The sequence below is a fragment of the Musca autumnalis genome, unplaced genomic scaffold (genome assembly GCF_047663935.1).
Source record: "Musca autumnalis isolate F117 unplaced genomic scaffold, ASM4766393v1 scaffold_4, whole genome shotgun sequence".
NCBI lineage: Eukaryota > Metazoa > Arthropoda > Insecta > Diptera > Muscidae > Musca > Musca autumnalis.
In genome coordinates, this window is record NW_027411977.1 from 69,762,279 (window position 1) to 69,786,803 (window position 24,525).

The 24,525-nt window shown below is 35.9% G+C and overlaps 2 protein-coding genes across 2 annotated transcripts; both read left to right on the forward strand.

Annotated features, from left to right (window-relative positions):
* Window positions 1–623: 623 nt before the first annotated feature.
* On the forward strand, window positions 624–15,077 carry LOC141402728 (uncharacterized). Its single transcript, XM_073984610.1, has 4 exons — window positions 624–787; window positions 961–1,352; window positions 14,476–14,709; window positions 14,781–15,077. The coding sequence occupies exons 1-4, from the start codon at window positions 742–744 to the stop codon at window positions 15,021–15,023; spliced, it is 915 nt and encodes a 304-aa protein (XP_073840711.1). The 5' UTR covers window positions 624–741; the 3' UTR covers window positions 15,024–15,077.
* Window positions 15,078–20,546: 5,469 nt separating this feature from the next.
* On the forward strand, window positions 20,547–23,947 carry LOC141402974 (carbonic anhydrase 2-like). The gene is made up of 4 exons (XM_073985102.1): window positions 20,547–20,592; window positions 20,699–21,090; window positions 21,153–21,386; window positions 21,458–23,947. The coding sequence occupies exons 1-4, from the start codon at window positions 20,547–20,549 to the stop codon at window positions 21,695–21,697; spliced, it is 912 nt and encodes a 303-aa protein (XP_073841203.1). The 3' UTR covers window positions 21,698–23,947.
* The last annotated feature ends 578 nt before the right edge of the window (window positions 23,948–24,525 follow it).

Here is a 24,525-nt window from a genome sequence, read left to right on the forward strand (position 1 = left end):
ACTTTTCGATATAGCCCCCATAGAACGGTACCTCCCGATTTTCGTAATACTGAAAATTGCGACGTCAATATCCAACCGAAATGGCTGAAATTCGTTATTTCGTCTTCCAAGAGTTATAAAATATTCCAGAAGAGTATTATCAGTACAGGTCAACGTCTTCCTACACCCCCATAGAAGCGTTCTTCTTGATTTTCGGTATTTTTTAAGTTTTAGCCACATTCTCTTACCGAAATATGGGAAATTTGGTATTTAGTCTTCTTTGAGCCTAAAAACTTTCCGTAAGAAATGTATCGGTATAGATCGACGTTTTGAAATAGCCCCCATAGAATGGTGCCTCACATTGTTTTACCGAAATTGCTGAAATTTAGTATAAAGTCTTCTTCATACACGAAAGGAAACAAATTATTCCATTTTACTTCAACACAACTTGTGGTGGAGGGTATAACAAGTTTGGCCCGGCCGAACTTAACGCCGTACTTACTTGTTTTACTTGTACTTGTTAGAATTTAAGAATGATTTCCCCTGTTGACAATAATTTTCCATATATACATGTACGAGTATATGCTAATTTTAATTTATTTATAATAACTGGACGGACACATAGGTAGATGCTTTAATATGGTAATTGCTTTTGTTGACCGGCTGAACAGGATATCTGTCTAAAAAACAATGTTTATATTGTTACAACACCATAACAGAGAATTCGTAAACGTTAAAATATAAAAAAGTTTCTTTAACGTAATGGCTGAGATTCGAATTTTATTAATATTCCTATTTTTGAATGGTGGTAAGTGATATATTTTTACTTAATTTTAAATTATCTAATGTATCTCTAGTTAACTTTAACTCTATCAGAACGATAGACTAAAGGCTATCAAGGTCATAATGCTTGTGTTTTTCTTTGTGGAATATTTTTCAATTTTAAGATTTTTTTAGTAATTTTAAGATTTGCTTTCTTAGCTTTGGCAGCAGATCCGTTAAAGTGCATAGGAAAATATTATTTTCCTGAGGATGAGACAACGTTTAATATTTTAAAGCGGAATATAAGTGACATACAATATGTCAATCGTGCAGAACGGCCGACGGAAAGTCGCATAATCAATACGGGCCGAACAATATTTATGGATTTCTCCTATAGCTCCGATAATGCACCTATTCTTACCAATGGACCCTTTGGTGAGGAGAAATACCAATTTAAATTTATTTACTTTCATTGGTTGCCAGCCGATATCAGCAGGATGACAAATATTTTCATGGAAATGCATATGATATTCATTAATACGCGCTACTCAAATTACGATGAAGCATCAAAGAAACATTTGGGAGTTGTGATGATTGCAGTTAGGCATGTGGTTAGTAAATAATTACACATTTGCAAATATACAAAAATGCACTTATGTATTTGTCAGTTATAAGTCAATTCTCTCGTATAAGATTTTGGGTATAATATTTTTATATCCTCAGCCTTTAAATAGTGTACGAGTATATTCACCTTGATACTATCAACAAGGCGTTAACGGCGTTAAAATCGGCCGGGCCGAACTTTTTATACCCTTTACCGCCACTGTATTGAAGTACATAAGAACGGTAGGGTTATGACTTTTTGACATTTTTTCTCAAAAATGATTTCCTGTAGTGAGAATTATTGAACTTTTTTCTATTAATGCCTAAAATAACGTTAAATCCATTTTTATTTTAAAAAAGGTTCCGCACAAACCACTTTACAAAATTTTTTTGAAAAAATTCTATGAAACGAAAAAAACTCAAAAAATAATTTCCTGTTGCACGAATGAATGCCCTTTTGACTATTAATGACTAAATAGCTTTTATTCAATTTTAATATTAGCGGTATTCACTCATCGTTGTAAAGTGGCATTGTAGATCTTGTACATGTTGTTAACATTGTAGATCTACAAGTGTTTACAACACCACAACAACAAAATACATGAAAGTTTAATTTACCACAGGGTTGTTAATTTACTCGACCTAAAGGCCTGCGTACATAAGCTGCTCTGCCTGATTGCCTTGCTTTCCTGCTTCATTTCTGACATAATAAAAATAAAAGAATAAAGAAGGCAGAGGAAATTTCGAACTGCGTTGCCCTTTTCTTTTTTATTCTTTATCAGAAGTAAGCAAGGTAAGCAGGCAAGGCAGCTTATGTACGCAGGCCTTAAAAGTATTGTAAACATTCCATTGTACTTTTACAAGGGTTAGAACAGCTGATTGCTGTGTCGTCACTTTGTTGTGAGTTTTATTTATGTCGGAGTTTTGTTTTTTTTGGTAGAAAAATGGGAAAAATAAAAATAATAAAAGAATGGAGGCCAAGAAAAAAACAATTTTTTATGAAAAAAGTGTAATAAAACTGAAACTAAAAGATAGACTTACGACGACGTTAAGATGCTTTGATTTTTTTACGATATTCACAAAGAAGACATTCACACTTCGTTGTAAAAAACCCTGGTACATATAGTACATTAACAAGAGTTGTAAATCTACCACAATGAGTGAATACCGCTATTGAAAAAGGTCGCGCACAAACCACTTTTAATTTTTATGATATACTAGCAAAATGCCCGCTACTTCGTATGCGGAAAAGGAATAATAATCAAATAAACAATATTTATAATGGTGAACACTGAAAATTTTTATGTACTAATACCTGTTTGAATTGATATTGAATTTCTTTCAAGAACTGTTCGTACACGTTTTGTTCGAATCTCAAAAAAAAGACCTCCAAACTTCAACATCAAATTTTCAACGGTGCACGATGGGGGCAATGACAGGTTTTCGAGGCAACAAATCACTGGGGTAAGCTAGACCTTCCAAATTTTGTACAGATGCTTATAATGGGCTTAGAAACTAATATGCCAAATTTGGTTCATATCGGTTCATATATACATATATCTCCCGTATATATTTTCGCCCGATTTCAAGCAATTGATGGACCAAACACGCAAATTCTGCCCAATTTTTATGCGATTTGGAAAATACCACGGAATTAGGACTACAAATAAGTTTGCCAAGTTATATTGAAATCGGTTCAGATTTTGATATTGCTCCCATATATATTTTCGCCCGATTTTAGGTATTTGGTGCACCTATCCCGCTATGTATGTCCAATCTTGATGAAATTTGAAATGTGCTACGGATTTTGGTCTAGAAACATATTTAACAAATCATATTGAAATCGGTTCAGAATTGGATATAGCTCCCATATACATATATGTTCGCCCGATTTAAATGACCAAGCATGCAAATTCCATCAAATTACAATAATATATGGAAAATGTTACGGAATTCGGATACAAATAAGTTTGTCAAGTTATATTGAAATCGCTTCAGATATAGATAAAGCTCCCCTGTATACATATGTTAAAATTTCATGGTTTTGTCTGTGGTTTGTTATAAGTTAATAAAATGAGGTTCCATGAGATAAAAATCGGCTAAGATTCCGCCACAAAAGCCAAAGTTTGTCTGCGATATTTTTGAAATTATATATTATTATATATACATATATTATTATATACGTCCATTAAATTTTTCCGAAATCCAATTATTAACATTAATGAGTTTCCGATTATTCTCCAACCAAAACATAAAAATGTCAATATTTTTAAGTATTACGACATCTGAAATCAGATTTTTATGAAAAGGCGCAGATGGGCGCAGCTAATTTTTTCACAAAATGATGGTACACATTATTCACCACATATATATAATATCCTAGATCTACTTAGATCTCAAAAGTTATACTCCAGAGAACATATTGATAACAAAGCAAAATACTCCAAAAAAAAGACATCACATCTTACCTCAAAAATACATTTACCACACATAACATTTTTATTATTTGTTAACACCATCTTATTTTACATACCAATTAAAGAGCTTTTCATGTTTAAAAAATATAAAACCGTTGAAATGTTCCTTTTGGCGCATAAAATGCTTTCACTACTTATTTATAATGAATGTCGGAAAACGATGCATATGAAAATATGTCACCATTGCCAGATCAGTGTGTCGCTATGTGATGTTACCAGATTGATTTATTTTTTTATTTTTAGTGGTTCAGAGTGTTGGCAATCGAAATCCGTTATTATTTTTTCAAATTGTTAACTTCAAAAATTGACTTTTTGCCTCGAAAACCTGCTATTGGCCCCATCGTGCGGTGGCAAAATACCCCTCAGTAATTTTGGCGACATTTCCTGAGTATTTCAGCCATGTAAAACTTCTCTACAAGTGGTGTCGTAAGCCAAGCCGTTCGGACTTTGGTACAAATCCAAATTGTACCAAATTTAGTATCATTTATTACTTCTCGTACACATAAGTACGAATTTCCAAAACTAAGTCAATCCTACACTCCAAAAGTAAATAAATTCAAAATTTCAGGATTCCAGCTCTATCCGTTCACCCAAATCCAATTTGTACCAAATTTATTACAGTTTGTACTTTTTGTACCCATAAACTACGAATTTCCAAAACTACCTCAGTCCTTCACTCCATCAGTAATCTTAATTCCAAGCTTCAGTTTTCCAGGTCTATCCAAATCCAAATTTTACCAAATTTAGTACCATTAAGTACTTTTCGTACACATAAGTATGAATTTCCAAAACTACCCCCATATTTCACTTCGACTGTAATATAAATACCAAATTTCAGGTTTTCAGCTTTATCCGACCACCCAAATCCAAATTGTACCAAATTTAGTACCATTTATTACTTCTCGTACACATAAGTACGAACTTCCAAAATCATTCCCTTATATCAACACCACTTCCCAACCCTTATTCCCATACCAAATATGAAGATTGTAGCTATATCCGCTCAAAATATACAATTGGTACCAAATTTAGCAACTTCAGTACTTTTCGTACACTTATAGGTAGAAGTACCATTTAGTACTTTTCGTAAACATAAGTACTAAAACTACCCCATATATCAATCGTACACATGCACAGTTATCTTAATTCGAAATTTCAAGTTTCCAGCCCTATTCGTTCACCCAAATCCAAGTTGTACAAAATTTATTACCATTTAGAACTTGTCGTACACATAAGTACAAATTTCGAAAACTACCCCCATATCGCAAACCTATACTCCGTCAGTAATCTTAATTCTAAATTTCAGGTTTCTAGCTCTATCCGTTCATCTAAATCCAAGTTGTACTAAATTTAGTACTTTTCGTACACATAAGTACGAATTCCAAAACTACCCCTATACCTCAATCCTATACTCCGTCAGTAATCTTAATTCCAAATTTCAGATTTCCAGCTCTATCCGTTCACCCAAATCCAAATTGTACTAAATTTAGAACCATTTAGTACTTTTCGTGCACTTTTAGTGCTAATTTCTAAAACCTTTATTTGTTACTCTCCATCAGTGACCCTCATTACAAATTTCAGGATTCCAGCCCAATCCGTTCACCCAAATCCAAATTGTACTAAATTTAGTACCATTTAGTACTTTTCGTACACTAATAGGTCGACTTTCCAAAAACCCTTTGGTACATCTATCTAGCTCTCCTTCAGTTACCCTCATTCCAAATTTCAGAATTCTAGCTCTTACCGTTTGCCTAATACAAAGGGTACCACATTTAGTACCTTTAGTACTTTTCGCACCCTTCTAGTTCGAATTTCCAAAAACCCAGCCTTATCTCACCCCTACACACCAACAGCAACCCACAGTCAAAATTTCAACTTTCTAGCTTCAGCGGTTTCGTCTGTGCGATGATATACATGTCACTCACTCACTCAGTCATCACTAAGCTCTTTTATATATATAGATGAAATAAAGTTATATAATATAAATGACATATACGTAATGATATGAGGATAACATTAGTGAAAAACAAACGGTTATGTCATTTTGGTTATGTCGTGTGCCCCTATACCTTAATTTCAGATAAATATCGGCTTACAGTGACTTCGAAAAATTCCAAAATTCTGAAAAAATAAAAAAAGCTTATTTGTTTTGAATCACTTTATTATTAAGATTTTATGTAATCTTAGGTAAAAACTCTTCAAAATATCATACTGGGATAGGGCATTAAATTGGGTGGTTACTGGGTTCTCTTAATAATCTTTAAAAAATCCACGCTTTTTTGGTTATTGGGTCCTCTTCAAAGTCTTTAAAAAATTCACGCATTTTGCGGTTATTGGGCCCTCTTAAAAATCTTAAAAAAGCCTTTTTTGGTTATTGGGTCCTGTTAAAAATCTTTAAAAAATCCACAAATTTTGTGGTTATTGGGCCCTCTTAAAAATCTTTAAAAATCCATGGTTTTGTGGTTATTGGGTCCTCTTAAAAGTCTTTAAAAAAATCGCGCATTTTGCGGTTATTTGGCTCTCTTAAAAATCTTAAAAAAACCAAGCATTTTGTTGATTATTGGGTCCTCTTAAAAATATTTAAAAAATCCAAACTTTCGTGGCTACTGGGTCCTATTAAAAGTCTTTAAAAAATTAGCGCATTTTGCGGTTATTGGGTCCTCTTAAAAATCTTTAAAAAAACAAGAATTTTTTTTGGTTATTGGGTCCTGTTAAAAATCTTTAAAAAACTCCACACATTTTGTAGTTATTGGGTCCTCTTAAAAATCTTTAAAAAATCGACGCTTTTGTGGGGCCTTTAAGAAAACGTGGACGTATGTTTTGTACCTCTTAAAATGTTTTTAAAGGTTTCAAAATGTCGAAAATTCGTGAATTCCGTTCTAGGGTACTATATAAAGACCTATACCGAAAAATTTCTGGTGGAAAGTTTAACACTCAAATTTCAGTGGTATATTGGGGCCACAACCATCAAAATACCGATAATCGGGAGGTACCGTTCAATGGGGGCTATATGAAGACGTGGACTAATAAAGACAAATAATAAAAAACATTTTTCCACAACATCCCATACGGGACAAGGGATACTTCTCTGATATCAATGAGTGCACCCCAATTCATATTTAGCTCAATGATATGGGACCTACTGTTTATCGCCGAGTCCGAACGGCGTGTCTAAGACACCACTTTTGTAGAGAAGTTTTACATGGCTGAAATACTCAGGAAATGTCGCCAACATCACTGAGGGGTATTTTGCCACCGTTGAAAAATGTTTGATGTTGCCTGACCGGGGAATCGAACCCCCGACCTTCTGCGTGCAAGGCGGGCGTGCATACCATTGCACCACGGTGGCACCAAAATATACCCCTAACGCAGACTAAATTCCAAATTTCCGACTTTTTGGTGGGATATTGAGGCCTTTCTTCCTTCCTTCCTTAAAAATACCTAAAATCTGGAGGTACCGTTCAATTGGGGCTATATTAAGACTTTGATGTATTACGAAAAATTTCAGATGGAAACTTATATAGCCCCAACCAAAACTATATACAAATTCCAGCCATTTCAGTGGTATATTGAGGCTAAAACCTTGAATATACCGAAAATCGGGAGGTATCGTTCTGTGGAGGCTATGTTAGAAGTTGACCTATACCGAAAAATTTTATGTGGAGAGTTGTATATCGTAAACGAACACTAAATACCAAATTCAAGTCATTTTAGTGGTATATTGAGACCAAAACCTTGAAAATGTCGAAAATCCGGATGTAGCCGATCTATGGGAGGTATATCAAAACGTGGACCGATACCAAAATAACGAACTACATGGGCGAATATTAGGGTTATGACTTTTTTACAACCTCATATCCCAGTATGATATTTTGATGAGATTTTACCTAAGATTACATAAAATCTTAATTATAAAGTGATTCGATAAAAAGCTTCCACACAAAAAGCTTTTAAAGATGTAATTTTTCAGAACTTTTGAAAAATGTTTGAAGTCACTGTAAGCAGATATTTAACTGAAAACAAGGTATAGGGGCACACAAAATATCTAAAATGATTTTATCATCGTATTATACCATATATATCATTCGTATTATACCTTATATATATTATATATAACTTTATTTCATGTATCATAAAAATTAAAATTGGTTTGGTGCGTGACCTTTTTTAAAATTTAAGTGAATAAAAATTAATAGATAAAAGACCATCCATTCGTGCAACAGGAAATAATTTTTTGAAAAATATTTTTTTTTTCATTTCATAGAAATTTTTCAAAAAAAAAAAATTTTCAAAGTGGTTTGTGCGGAACCTTTTTTATAATAAAATGAAATTAATGTTATTTTAGGCATTAATAGGCAAAAGTTCATTCATTCTCACTACAGTTCGTTTTGAAAAACATTACTCTCTGTAATAGAGGGTAATAAATGAAGTTGAGCCAATGGGGGAATACTCCACTCAATCAATCGGAAATCATTTTTGAGAAAAAATGTCAAAAAGTAATAACCCTAGTGAAAATTGCGAAAAGACTTGTTTTGGTTATCGAAAACGGCAAAGTGCGAAAATGGATTTAAGTAAATATTTTTCGGCTTATACTGTTATCTAAGATAATTTTGTGCATTAATTAGCGATGGGCCATTTTTTTGTCATTACCGTAGTTAGAAAATAAGCATGGTAATGAGAGTCACGGTAATGATGGAAACGTGATTATTCTTGGAATGTGGAAATTTTAAAAATTTGTTACAAAATATAATATAATTCAATGAAGGCTTATAGCCCGTTTCCACGGTACGTCGTTCGTTCTCTATTCGTTGTTCGACCCATAACTACGAATAAATTACTTATTTCCCCACACAAAATTCTATGAACGAACGGCGATTTTTCTACGTTGTTCGATTAGAAATACTCTCTGAACGACGAATAAGTATGTCCCATCCCTAACAAATGAGAGAATTTATCGAAAAAAATTAATTATGACATGTCTAAATTCAAAATTGAAAAATTTGTTGAAAACACAAAAATTTTTAGAAAGAAGGAAAAACATGAATGGAAATTAATGAACTAAATATTTTATATAGATGCAGAAGGAAGATGGTTGTGTTTCCTTCTTAATTCCACACACATTTCCTGTCCATTAGTTCAAAATTGCGTAAAAAATCAGAAACAAAAAGGAAACAAATACCTGAAAGTCTGAGTACACAAACATTGTTTTGACATGTCTCTCTCTCTTTAATTTTGAAAATAGAAACATATAAAAATATATTGAAAATACAAAATTATTCAGAATTTATGGAAAAAATGAATGAAATGTGTGTAGTTAAATGTAGAAGATACATTTGAAGGAAAGTCTACTGCTTTTCCTATTCATTTAATGTATATTTTATGTGTTTTCGGTTCAAATTTTCGTGAAAACTAGGAAACAAAAATAAAGGAAATTTTGTTTATGTTTCTGTTAATTACGAATGGTGTCGTGGAAACGGGCTAATTCGTGTACGTCGTTCGACAGACGAACAACGTAATTGAAACGCTCGTGTGAACATGACATTATTAAGAAATGAGTACACCATTACCATAAATTTGGAAATTATAATAGCTCTGTTCCTTTACATGCAAGAATCTTCAAGTTTTGCCACTTTTTACTCGAAAAGCGTTCCTTTACTTCAGACACCATACAATTCATATGAGAACAGTTTACAACTTTTACTACTTTTGCCGGTTTTACCATTTTTAAAAGTAAAGGAACAGACCAAATATAAATAACGGAAAAAATACTCTCCACGGGAATGAAAAAATTTCAGGAACATGCAGAAAAAACACTGAACACTTCAACAGTTCTCAAACAACTGACAATATTCACTTCTGTGGATTATCTTTAAACCTAAAGGAAATTGTCGTTACACTGACAGATTACATATAAACAAAAGAGGTTTAAAGAATTTTTTTCTTGGCCCATGGGAATGAAAAAAAAAATAGGAACACGACTAAAATGTCTCAAAATCATAATTTAAAAAATAAAATTATATTTTTGAAATTAAAATAGACCCATTCTTCTACAACAACTCTGCGTACTTTATTTATAAAAAATATTTCGAAATATTAATGAATATTTCGTGTTTAACTCCTCCCGGTACTTACTTACTTAGCTGGCCCATTACAGAACATTTGTTCTATAGGCCGAACTAAGAATAGATCTCCATTCCTCTCTATTTGTTGCTTTGCACTCTGGAATACCGCACCTTTTCATCTCATCATCCACTTGTTTGCGCCATCTATTCCTTGGCCTGTCAATTCTGCGTGCACCGCCATGTGGCATGTATTCATACGCCTTTTTAGCGGGTTCATCATCGCTCATTCTTATGATATGGCCTAGCCAACGCAATCGCTGCATCTCGATACGTTTAACAATATTGATGTCGTTGTACAGCAGATACAGCTCGTGGTTCATGCGACGTCGATATTCACCGTCAACGCAGATTGGTCCGTAGATCTTTCGAAGAATTTTTCTCTCAAACACACCAAGCACTGCCATGTCTGCTTGCGCAAGTACCCAGGCTTCGGAGCCATACATCAGCACGGGTAGTATCAGTGTTTTGTAGAGCCCATGATGTCTATATTATCAGCATAAGCAAGTAACATGTGACTATTGGTGTAGATTGTGCCACTTCTTTTGACGTTTGCCTCTCGTATAACCTTTTCTAGCAGGATGTTGAAGAGGTCACACGAAAGGCTGTCTCCTTGTCTGAAACCTCTTTTGGTACCAAACTCTTCGGAGAGGTTCTTTCCTATTTTAACTGAGGACCTCGTGTCAGTTAAAGTCGTTTTACAAAGCCGGATGAGCTTTGCGGGAATACCAAATTCAGACATGGCTTGGAATACCTTTGAACGCAGCGGGCTGTCGAAGGCTGCTTTATAATCGACAAAAAGGTGGTAGGTGTCGATCTGCATCTCTTGGGTCTTCTCCAGGATTTGCCGCAGGGTAAATATCTGGTCAATGGTGGACTTGCCAGGTCTAAAGCCGCATTGGTATGGTCCAATTATCTCGTTGACCATAGGCTTTAGTCGTTCGCACAATATCCCTGACAAGATCTTGTAGGCAATAGGGAGTAGACTTATGCCCCTATAGTTAGAGCATACAGTCTTATCTCCCTTCTTGTGGACGGGGCACAGGATACTCAGGTTCCAATCGTCGGGTACTCGTTCTTCCTGCCAGATGGTGCTAACTAGCTGATGAATACACCTTATCAGCGTGTCGCCTCCGGTTTTGAACAGCTCGGCTGGTAAGCCATCGGCCCCTGCTGCCTTATTATTCTTCAGCCGATTTATTGCTGTCTTTACCTCATCTTGGCTGGGCGGTATACATTCAATACCATCTTCTGGGATTGGGACTGTGGTATCTTCGTCATCTTCGCTGCTATTGGATACCAACAGATTTGAAAAATGTTCTTTCCATAATCTGAGTACACTATCTGTATCAGTTACCAAATTACCTTGCTGGTCTCTACAGGAGGATGTGCCTGTACCAAAGCCATCAGTTTGATGCTTGACTCTTTGGTAGAATTTTCGGACTTCATTCTGGCTCCTGTACATCTCGAGTTTTTCACACTCCCGCTTTTCCATCTCTCTCTTTTTCCTGCGGAAAAGACGTTTCTCCTCTCTCCTTTTCTCCCTGTATCTCTCTCGTGCGCTACGCGTTGTTACGGATTGTAAAGTAGCCTTATATGCCGTATTTTTCTCTTCGGTGGCAGCGCGACACTCCTCATCATACCATGGATTCCTTGGTGGAGGTCTCTGATATCCAAGTATGGATTTGCGGCTGTTTGCATGGAGTGGGCAATGCTTTGCCATTGCGCTGATATGTTATCGGGATGAGGAGTGCTTTGATTAAGCAATTGGGCAAGTTGAGTGGAATATGCTGTGGCTATCTGTTGTGATTGCAGCTTACCGATGTCTAACTTTCGTGTTGTGTCTGTTCGTACTTTGTTTGCTACGTTTAAGCGGGTGCGTACCTTTGCTGCAACAAGGTAGTGGTCCGAATCAATGTTTGCGCCTCGGAACGATCGTACATCCAACACGCTCGATGAATGTCTTCCATCTATCACAACATGATCAATTTGGTTTCTTGTTTTCTGATCTGGAGACAGCCTGGTGCCCTTATGAATATCGAGATGATTAAATCTGGTACTGCTAACTACCATGTTTTTTGCAGCTGCAAAGTCTATCAGCCTCATACCATTGTCAGATGTTTCACTGTGGAGACTGAATTTCCCGACTGTTGGGCCAAAGATATTCTCCTTTCCAATTTTGGCATTAAAATCGCCTAGAATGATTTTAATGTCATGGGCAGGGCAACGGTCATATGTTTCTTCTAAGCGCTCGTAAAATATATCTTTGGTCTGTTCGTCCCGGTACCTCCCCACAAAAGTTCGAAAATATTCGGAAAACTTGTGCGCATGATAAATCTTGAAGGGAGTATCCGATTTGGTCCATACTTTGCACATCGTCAAATTTCTACCAGACTTAGATGAGGTTTCAATATGGACTCAATCGGTCCACTCCTTCGGGTACCTCCCACACAAAATTTCGGAAAAGTTCAGTATAAGAGCTGCTCTCGAATCACTTTGATTTTTGTTGTAACAACTTGTATTGACTCCCCACCATACGATGGTACAAGTTTCATCAGAGGCAAGTCCATACTTCCAGGGAAAATAGCCTGAAAGTTGCAAGAAACCCCTATGACACCGTGTGAGGTGGTTGGAGCGCAAGATAACTCTCGAACGGATCTGCAGATTCGTTCCAAAATGTGGCCTTCGTAATATTTCGTGCAAACTTAGTTTAAGTTCGAAGATAAGTCATGTCGGTCCACACCTTCCGGTACCTCCCCCACAAAAGTTCAAAAATGTTCGGAAAAATTGTGAGCACGATAACTCTTGATGGGAGTGACCATACTTTGCACATCTTAATATATCTACCAGATATAGATCAGGTTCGCATATGGACTATATTTGTTTTCTCCTTCGGGTACCTCCCATACAAAATTTTGGATAAATTCACTTTAAGACCTGCTCTCGAATCACTTTCATTTTTGTTTTAGAAACTGCATTCGCTGCCTCAAATACGACAGTACTCGTTTTTTCAGGGGCAAGTCCATACTTCTTGAGAAAACAGCCCGATAGTTGTAAAAACCCCTATGGCACCATATGTAGTGGCTGGAGAGCTCGAACCGAATACTGCGTTCGTCCACACTTTGGATATTGTAATATTTCTTCGAATGTAAGATAAAATTCGAAGGTAGTGCTTATAGGTCCACTCCTTCCGGTACCTCCCCCACAAAAGTCCGAAAATATTCGCTAAAATGGTACGCGCGATTTCTCATAGACGTAGCAACCGATTTGGTCCAAACTTTGGATCTTTAAATATTGTCGAAACATAGTTTGTGTTCAAATTTGGGCCCTATCTGTCCAATCTTTGTGGTACCACCCACACAAATTTTCAACATTTTTGGTTTAGGGTCTGTTCGAGGATCCTTTGGACATTTTTACCGAAGGTTTTCCTAGTGGTCCTGTTTACAGCGATATTATGTTTTTCGTAGGCTAGTGTGATAAAAAAGCCCTATCTATAGTTATCTCCGTACATTTTTGAGCTTTAATTCTATCTATACTTTTGTCTGTTCATACGCCCAAAATGTTGAAAACCCCCCTGAATACATAAGTTTTTTTGGAAAAAAAAGTATTTCAATCTACACAGGCTGAGGGTATATCTTTGTCGGTAAAGCCGACTGATACTTTTTTACTTGTTAAAATATATTTCGAAATATTAATGAATATTTCCTGTTTTTGAGCACAAAACGATACGGTAATGAAAATTTGCACCTTGCGATCAATTTTTTTCATATATTTACTATTTGTAGGTAAGTCAAGCTTAATCTCATATTTGTTGTTTTCAAATTTAAAAATAACAAGTTTAAAGTGGGATGTAGTTAAAATTGATTACTTTAGGGGATGGATCATATAAATATGTATAATATTTTATTTTGATTTTCGAACCTCGTTTAAGGAAATTTTGTTTAACTTGTTTCGTTTCTAAGAATTACAATTTTTTCAATATTTTTAACCTTAAATGCGTCGGAACACAGACACATGTTTTTCGCAATAATCATGTAAACTATTTTTGTTAGAAATGTTTTTTAGCCTCTGGAGACACGAAATACCAAATTACAACCAATTCGGTGGTCAAATGGGAAAACTATCTTAAAATTCTTTAAAACGTCGACGCGTCACGCGTCTCTTTGTATGGTGACTATACGAAAACGTGGACCTACATTGCCCGTTTTCAATACCAAACATCCTACGTACATACAATAGATTTTACCAAAATTTCATGAAACTACTTCAATCCGTTTGGACACTAGAGTGATTTCTTCAGACGGGCGGACTTGGCTATATCGATGTAGAATTGCACGCTGATCAAGAATTTATATAGTTTGTAAGGTCTAAAATTATTATTTCTAGTAGATACAAACGGAATGACAAACTTATGGTGGAGGGTGGTAAGCCTTCAGTCAGCACCGATTTTACCTTCTCCAGTCTAAAAAATTTCAGACCATTGCTAAGTGATTGAATTTATAGTTAACCGCATATGTATATTTGTAAATTTTCAGAACCGTGGCATAATGCATTCAAATGGATACTATGAATATTTGAAAAATTTTCAAAAAGCGAATGAAGATTTGAGATTAAATGCAACCGATACTCCGACTATTTTTGAATTGGCATTTTCAACCAAATTATATAATTTGTATGTGGGCAAATCGACATTTCCCTATGACGAAGTTTGTAGCGCCGATGTTATTTGGATGGAGCATAGCTATGTTAGTAACATTTCACCAAAAGAGGTATAGAGGAGCATATCTCGTTTTGAATTTACTAGTATTAAATTGTGTCCTCTTCTTCTTCCCCCCCATAGATGCAGTATTTTCGTGATCTCAAAGCAAACGATGGTAAACCTTTAATGAGTAAAACTGTTGTGCGTTCATCACCAAACTCAGCAATTTATAAAGCCGTCAATGTTTTTGTCTATGAACAAAAAGGTTTTTCAGTCGAATCGTTTAAAGGATTCGATAGATCATCAGTTGGAACAAGATGTCTGAAAACTTTCAATATAATAATTGTTCTAATTTCTTTGGTGTTTGGAATAAATATGATATGAATTACATAATTAAACAAATCGTATTTGAAAATCCGCACACGATTTTGCAGTAATATAGGCAAAAATAAATCTCAACAGTTTTTCACATTTCCTCTAACGTAAGCGTTTTTTTATACCCTCGACATTAGTTCTTCCGCCATGTCAAGGCTTATTCCCAGGAGAAGCACAGTGCGGCTTAACTAACTTTAAATGAAAGGTGCTTACTAGGGTTATGACTTTTTTACAACCTCATATCCCTGTATGATATTTTGATGAGTTTTTACCTAAGATTACATAAAATCTTAATTATAAAGTGATTCAATAAAAAAGCTTCCGCACAAAAGCTTTTAAAGTTTTTATTTTTCAAAACTTTTGAAAATTTTTTGAAGTCAGATATTTAACTGAAAACAAGGTATAGGGGCACACGACATAACCAAAATGACATAACCGTTTTTTATCATCAGGGTGACGTAGGGGATGGAAGATACCAAGGAACGGTCCTGACCGGCTTTAACATGGCAAAGCCCAGGATTTATCTCGGTCGCTCTTTCATCTCAAGTGGACACTGACCTCCCATGGTGTCACCTGGGGAACTGCCTTTAACACCCGTTAAAGGTAGTGAGCTAACTTGTGCCGCGCGTTCACCCATAAGAATGTTAAAAACTTGGGTTTGGGCGTCGGGTTAGTAATCCTCCCCTAGAAAAAAAAAAACAGTCTACTATGAAAAAACGAAAGAAAAGAAAAGCAAATCCCTCAAAAGATGACGACCCCCGCAAAGGTTTTAAGGACCATGATCTGCGAATCTGCACCTGGAATGTTCGCACCCTTTATAGAGAAGGTGCAGTTTACGCATTGGCAGATGTACTTGAAAAGTACAAGGCCGACATTACTGCCATACAGAATATACGATAAAACGGGAAAGGCGTCACAACAACACCTAAAGGTGACGCACTGTATTATAGCTGCCATGATACAAAGCATGAGTTTGGTTGCGGATTTGTAATTGGTCGGAGGTTAAAACATCTGGTCTCCAGCTTCACCCCAGTGAATGAAAGACTCGCTGCAATTCGATTAAAAACAAAATTCTTCAATATCAGCTTTATTTGCGCTCCTACTGAAGTCTAGGACGAACAGAGCCAAGATATATTTAACGAGCGCTTAGAAGAAACTTATGACCGTTGCCCTGCCCACGACTTTACAATTATTCTAGGTGATTTTTATGCCAAAATTGGAAAGGAGAACATCTTTGGTCCAACAGTTGGGAAATTCAGTCTCCACAGTGAAACATCTGACAATGGTATGAGGCTGATAGACTTTGCAGCTGCAAGAAATATGGTAGTTAGCAGTACCAGATTTAAGCATCTTGATATTTATAAGGACACCTGGCTGTCGCAAGATCAAAGAACAAGAAACCAAATTGATCATGTTGTGATAGATGGAAGACATTCATCGAGCGTGTTGGACTCGTACCACTACCTTGTTGCAGCAAAGGTACGTACCAGATTAAACGTAGCAAACAAAGTGCGAACAGACACAACACGGAAGTTGGGCATCGGTAAGCTGCAATCACAAGAGATAATCACAACATATTCCACTCAACTGGCCCAACTGTTTAATCGTCCCAATAACATATCAGGACAATGGCAAAACATTGCCCACTTCATGCAAACAGCCGCAAAATCAGTACTTGGATACCAGAGACCTCCACCAAAGAATCCATGGTATGACCAGGAGTGTCGTACCATGGTACCGAAGAGAAAAATGCGGCATATAGAGCTACTTTACAATCAGTAGCAACGCGTAGCGCACGAGAGAGATATCGGGAAAAAAGGAGAGAAGAGTAACGTCTTTTCCGCAAGAAAAAGAGAGAAATGGAAAAGCGGGAGTGTGAAAAAAATCGAGATGTACAGGAGCCACAATGAAGTTCGAAAATTCCACAAAAGAGTGAAACATCAAACAGATGGCTTTGGTACAGGCACATCCTCCTGTAGAGACCAGCAAAGTAATCTGTTAACAGATACAGATAGCGTGCTCAGGATATGGAAGGAACATTTCTCCAATCTGCTGGTATCCAATAGTAGCGAAGACGATGATACCACAGATCCAATCCCAGAAGTTGGTATAGAATGTATATCACCAAGATGAGGTAAAGACAGCAATCAACCGACTGAAGAATAATAAAACAGCAGGAGCCGATGGCTTACCAGCCGAGCTGTTTAAAACCGGAGGCGACGCGCAGATAAGGTGTATGCATCAGCTAGTTAGCACCATCTGGCAGGAAGAATGCGTACCCGACGATTGGAACCTGAGCATCCTGTGTCCCGTCCACAAGAAAGGAGATAAAACTTTATGCTCCAACTATAGGGGCACAAGTCTTCTCCATATTCCTATAAGATAGTGTCAGGGATATTGTGCGAACGACTAAAGCCAATGGTCAACGAAATAATTGGACCATACCAATGCGGCTTTAGACCAATGCCGTTCTTTGGTATTGTTGAAGTTACGAAGTTTTTCGGTAATTCACACACACACACGACCCGAACGCAACGAAAGAGCATACAAAAGAGAGCAAATGTTTTTATTTGTTTTTGGTTTGCAGCATGCGTGCTTACAACCTTACCAACACACTGTCAAAAGTTGCCAATATTAAGCATTTTGTGTACCCTCTTCTTGGTCGGCAGTGCTTTAGACCTGGCAAGTCCAACATTGACCAGATATTTACCCCGCGGCAAATCCTGCAGAAGACCCAAAGGATTCAGATCGACACCTACCACCTTTTTGTCGATTCTAAAGCAGCCTTCGACAGCCCGTTACGTTCAAAGGTATTCCAAGCAATGTCTGAATTTGGTATCCCCGCAAAGCTCATCCGGCTTTATAAGATGACTTTAACTACAATTTTGAGGTAGTTAAAGACTTCGTCTACCTCGGCACTGCCATAAACACAACAAACAACATCAGTTGTGAAATAAGAAGAAGAATTGTATTGGCCAACAGATGCTACTTTGGTTTAAGTAAGCCGTTTAAAAACAAACCCACATCTCGTCAAACAAAAATAACACTATACAAAACGCTGATACTACCCGTGCTAATGTATGGCTCCGAAGCATGGGTACTTGCGCAAACAGATAAGGCAGTGCTTGGTGTGTTTGAGAGGAAAATTCTTCGAAAGATCTACGGGCCGATTTGCGTTGACGGTGAATATCGACGTCGCATGAACCACGAGCTGTATCTGCTGTACAACGACATCAATATTGTTAAACGTATCGAGATGCAACGATTGCGTTGGCTAGGCCATATCATAAGAATGAGCGATGATGAACCCGCTAAAATGGCGTATAAATTCGAGCCACATGGCGGTGCACGCAGAATCGACAGGCCTAAGCTTCGAGGGAGCATACAAGTGGATGAAGAAATAAAAAGGCGCGGAATTCCAAAAAGCGAAGCGAAAAACTGAGAGGATTGGAGATCTTTGTCCATATTTACATTAGGCAATTTTCGTTGCGGCAAATGTCAGTTTGAAGGTGAGGCATATGGTAACCCTTGGCCTTTCAACACCCTCTCTCATCGACAAACTGACAATTGCCGCAACGAAAATTGCCTAATGTAAATATGGACTTTTCTTAGTTCGGTCTATGGAACAAATGTTCTGTAATGGGCCAGCTAAGTAAGTAAGTAAGTAAGTATAGGTAAAAGACCATCCATTCGTGTAACAGGAAATATTGCCTAATGTAAATATGGACTTTTCTTAGTTCGGTCTATGGAACAAATGTTCTGTAATGGGCCAGGTAAAAGACCATCCATTTGTGGAAAAAAATTTTTCTTCATTTCATAGATTTTTTTTCAAATTTTTTTTTTTCAAACTGGTTTTTGCTGAACCTTTGTTTATAACACTGTGCAACACGAAAATTATTAACCATATTTTAACACCGCAGTGTGATAGAACACCAAAAATAAGAAGACACGTGTCTCGCCGTTTTTCTCTATCACATCAACTTTCGCGGTTATAGGCCTCCAAAGGTTTGAGGCTTTGATGTAAAAAGGGTCATTTAGTCAGGACTATATCTTCCAAACCGTTAGGAAATTTGAATATATCTCAGAGGCATAGTTGTAGCTCTTGTCTGAAAGAACAAAATTTGTGAACACATATAACCCATCAAACTTCATCTGCAAGGTCAAAATCGCCATGGTCAACAACTTTCTGGAATATGCGAAATGTCTATGAACGGTTCTTAACGGTAAAAATAGCAAAAATCTTTTGAAAATATCCAATTTTTATACTTTTTTCTCGAACTCCGGTCCAAAGATACGCAACCGTCCAAAAATTAAGGATACATTCAACCACAAAAATGTACCTAAGATTTCAATAAACAACTTTTTAGAACATATGAAGATTCTAGGAATGATTCTTCAAGCTCAAAATTCGATTATTTTAGATCATTCTTTCCTGTTCAGATCTGTAAATAACAAACCTTTCAAATTTCCTTGAGTTTTTAACAGTTTGTTATTTCCAAACCTGAGCAGGGGGAATGCTAAAAAAATTTAATTGTTCGTGAATTTCAGCCCTAAGAATCATTCCTAGAATCTTCATATGTTCTAAAAAGTTGTTTATTGAAATCTTAGGTACATTTTTGTGGTTGAATGTATCCTCAATTTTTGGGCGGTTGCGTATCTTTGGACCAGAGTTCGAGAAAAAAGTGTAAAAATTGGATATTTTCAAAAGATTTTTGCTATTTTTACCGTTAAGAACCGTTCATAGACATTTCGCATATTCCAGAAAGTTTTTTATTGATGCCTTTGCTACGCTATTGTGATTGATTGTTTTCTTGAATTTTGAGCGGTTTAATATCTATGGAGCAGAATCCTAGAAAAGAGGATAAAAATCGCAATTGTTTTGCTATTTTGACCATTAAGACCTGTTCCTTCAGGGTTCGTATATTCTAGAAAGATGTTTATTGAGATCTGAGGTACATTTTTGTAGTTGGTTGTTTGCTTCAAATTTGATCGGTTTGGTAGCTGTATAACAAAACTTGAGAAAAATTTTAAAAGAAATTTGACCATGGCGGTTTTGACCTTGCAGATGAAGTTTGATGGGTTATATGTGTTCACAAATTTTGTTCTTTAAGACAAGAGCTACAACTATGCCTCTGAGATATATTCAAATTTCCTAACGGTTTGGAAGATATAGTCCTGACTAAATGACCCTTTTTACATCAATGCCTCAAACCTTTGGAGGCCTATAACCGCGAAAGTTGATGAGATAGAGAAAAACGGCGAGACACGTGTCTTCTTATTTTTGGTGTTCTATCACACTGCGGTGTCAAAATATGGTTAATAAAACATGACTCAAAAAATTACACACAGTGTAATAAAATGAAGTAAATGTTATTTTAGGCATTGATAGGCAAAACTTCATTCATTCTCACCACAGGAAATCATTTTTGAGAAAAAATGTCAAAAAGTCATAACCCTAGTGTACATACCCAAGGCCACTTAACTTGGCTTAACAATAATTTTTTATTTTTATAATGAGTATACTTTTGAGATATGTTAACGTTAACAGTTGTGTTAATATTTTCCACGCTTAGTTGTGGTAAGTAATTGAAAAAAAGTATTATTTCAATGCATTCGCCTATATATTTCAATAACAACTATACATTTATATCATTGTATGTATATATGTATGTGAGTATTTTCAGTATTTGCAACAAATTCCGTGTGCACGGGAAAATATTATATTCCCTTGGATGAGAAAAATTTCACAATTTTAAAGAGAGATGTCAGTAATTTGGAATACGAGAATCTTCCCGTACGGCCAATTGGTGGACGCTTGAAAAACACTGGTCAAACAATTGTCATGGAATTTTTCTATAGACCCCATCAAGTACCTGTTATTTGGAGTGGACCATTTGGAGATGAAAAATATAAATTTTCTTTTATGTACTTTCATTGGATCGGCGATGCGAGTGTTGTCGAGAGAACGAATTTGATTTTGGAACTGCATATGGTATTCACAAATGTTCGATATGTCAATTATGAGGTGGGCTCTAAGCACAATTTGGGTATTTTGATAATTGCATATAGGCATGTGGTTAGTAGAGGCCATACGTCATTGAATAATAGAGCATCCCTATAAACCTTTGATTTTTTTAGCCTGGTGAAACAACCTTTACCGACGAATTCTATGAATATGTAGTGGAAGTACAAAATCCCAATCAGGTTTTTGATTTAAATGGCCTTGAAACACCGCCGATATTCGAAGTGGCCTTCTATACCGATTCGTATAACTTCTACGTGGGAAAGTCTACCTTTCCGCATGCTGGCACATGTAGTGGAGATGTTATTTGGTTGGAGTTTAATTATGTTATTAGTATTACACCAGAAGAGGTAAATAGTATTTACGTATTATTGTTAAATTACGAAAAATAAAAAAAAATATATTTTATTATCTTTCTCAGATGGAATATTTCCGTAATCTTAAGTCAAATGATGATATCCCCCTGATGAACAGAACGAAGCCATTCAAAAATCCAAATTCACCCATATACAAAGCTGTAGCTTTTGATTCAGATGAAGGGAATTTTGAACCATTTGAGGGATTTGCATTTGATATGGTTAATGATACATCGACAGACTTGCAAAGTCTATCAGTACTCAATGCTATAACTGCAATAATGGTATTCTGTTTGGTAGTATGAAGTGGCGCTTGCATTGGCAAATTATGTTCACAAGATTTCGCAATATTTTTATTTTTTTTTTTCTCTTCTCAGATATTCAAATTCGAAATTGTAACCGACCTTAATTAAGCGACCTCTGCCGCTAAACTAGTTAATTGTAGGAAAATTTCCTTTTGGACCGTTGTCATTCTACCCTCATTTATCTTTGCGATTTTAGCAAATTTCATGGAAAGAAAATGTTAGCTATACGCCCTCATATGGCCTCGTTATACGTACGAGGAGAAAATCTCGTCCATTTGGTTACTTGCAAGTTGAACATTAAACATCAAGAATTTTAAGGAAGAAATCCTTTTAATTTCGCAAAGTGAAAATAGTCTTTGGTTATAAATTATATCAAACTTATTCCAAAACTTGAATTGTAAGCAACCATTTTGCCAATTGTAAGTAGAAACTCTTTCGACTTTTTTACTCGGAAAGGTGTATGCAATCTATCATATTTATTTCAATTTAGTTGCTTTGGAGATTTGTGAATATAATTGTTGAACGTGACCGGCCACCCTACAGGGGTTCTTCAAATAATTTTGATTTCCATTGCTTTATTGGAGAGACAAAATAGAGATATAATTTGCATTAGGTAAATGTTTATTCTTTGAATTACGATCAAAATTGTTCTCTCATTTAATTATTTATTAATTCTGTTAGGTCGAACAGCAATTGGTTTCTGTGAGAGCACGGCTTCTTGTGCATGATCGTAAGGCACCAAACCAAGGGCTGAACAATGCACAGAATTCAGTTGACTAATAACACTCTGTCTGTCCGCTGAGTGACGTAAAACCGTTGACAATGTGATGGAAAGAAGAATATGTAAAATTTGCTTGGTTCGAGAAGAAAAAATATCAACTTGCTAAATATCCACCTCGCTGGTTTAAATTATAATCTGTTCACATTGATCTTTTTGATGGTGCCCAAAATCATTTTCACTTAATGTGATCTATTGAGGTAACGTGCATATAAGTAATTGCAGAAATTGTGACTAGAACGGAGTGAACAAGCCAGAATTGATCGAAGAGTTAAACAAACCGAAACCCAAAAATATTATGTACAAGCCTGAAATCTATTACTGTCATAATTCTCAGTGAAATTAATTTGCTTGCAACTACTACGATAAGTTTTATAAGTTCCTTGTATTATGTATTTATAAGTCATTCACGTTTCGACCATAAATCATAATTTTGAGTGCCATTTTCATTTCGGTTCAACCTAATATTCCTTCTGGTATCATAAAATAACGTTTCAAAAAAAAAAAAAAAAAAAAAAGCAGAAATCAGACGAAGAATTTGTCTTACGGTTCGTTCTCATTGTACATAGCGTGAAGATCACCGAACACACAATCAAACACACATACATGCAGTTTTTAAAATAATGTTACATACATTCAATGATCGGTTTTTAAGCATCCTGTTAAATTGTGTTTTCGGTCATGTTCCCGCTCAATGTTACTTAGCATATCAGTGTGAACAACATACATACATGAATTTAAAATTTCAAATATGTTGCTAAAGTTTTGTTCTGGCAACATTCCTGTCTACTAAATTGCTGTGCTAAACTCTCTCAACATTCCCCACAGGCTACCACAACAAATAACCTGTCATCATCATTGAGCATGAAATTACATGTATTGATCACACATCAGCATCTCTTAATCTCTACTTATTGACAGCTCTGCCGACATCGCTTCGTGAAAGTACTTTCAGCGAGGGACTTCAGCAGCAACCGTAAGTCAACGACCTTATATTATTTACATTATTTTTTATGAAAAGAAAGTACAAAAAGGTGATCATGAAACATATGTTCTGTTATAACATTGAAAGTAACTTAATTTTTATGAAGCTTATCGAATGATGCAACTTCACTATAAACATATGGTTCTTGTTCATTATAAGAAATAAAAAAAAAGGAAAAAAAAAACAAATTTAATCGACACCTTTTTGATAATGCATGCTTAAGGGAAATGTTGACATATGAAGAACAAAATATTTGTTACAAAGAGTTCAGCACCGCGTACAAATCATATTTAAACATTAACTTTAATCTATCGACAGTTTCTTTTTATGGACCTAATAAGTCTAAAAATTTAATTTATCATCCATTAGCTTTAAGGCATGCTCATGAATACCTATTTATATATTCCATGATTTTTTTGTCATTTATAGCAAAGATTATATAGTCTCTGAGATTAGTTTTTTTCTAATGTTTTTAAGATCTAGATTAAGCGTCTTATTCGTAAGAAATTATGAAGGTTGTTGAATTTTTAGTTAATAAAAAAACAATGAATTTCGACTAAGCTTAACCACTTTATCTGTTTGTGCGCTCTTGTATGTAGACATGGGTAGGTTGTAGACAGATTTTGGGGTTGCAACGCCACGATCTGCATAGTAACCGGAAACAAAATGTTGCAACCTAGGTTGGGTGGGCTTCTGGGGCAACAAACCATCTCGTTGCCTGGCATCATTTGGCTTCTTTCCTGTTTCTGCCGTCATGTTGTATATTTCTCTAGCAACTTGTTGGTGTATTTTCATTTTCCTCTTATACTATCTTTACTCTTTGACTTCTGTTTCCTTTCGAAACTTGTATATCCTTAATTGGTTCAATAAAAAAAATGCACAGAAATCATTTATATTCCTTAGTGATCTGGTGGCAAGGGAGCCACGAAGTTATTCGAACCCCCCCTCCGACGAGCAACAAGGCCGAAATAAACAGTGCATTTTCTTCGTTAGTACTCCCAACAATATCAGCCACAGATTCTTATACGTTACATGCTACAGAATATAAATTGGCGCCCAACGTGG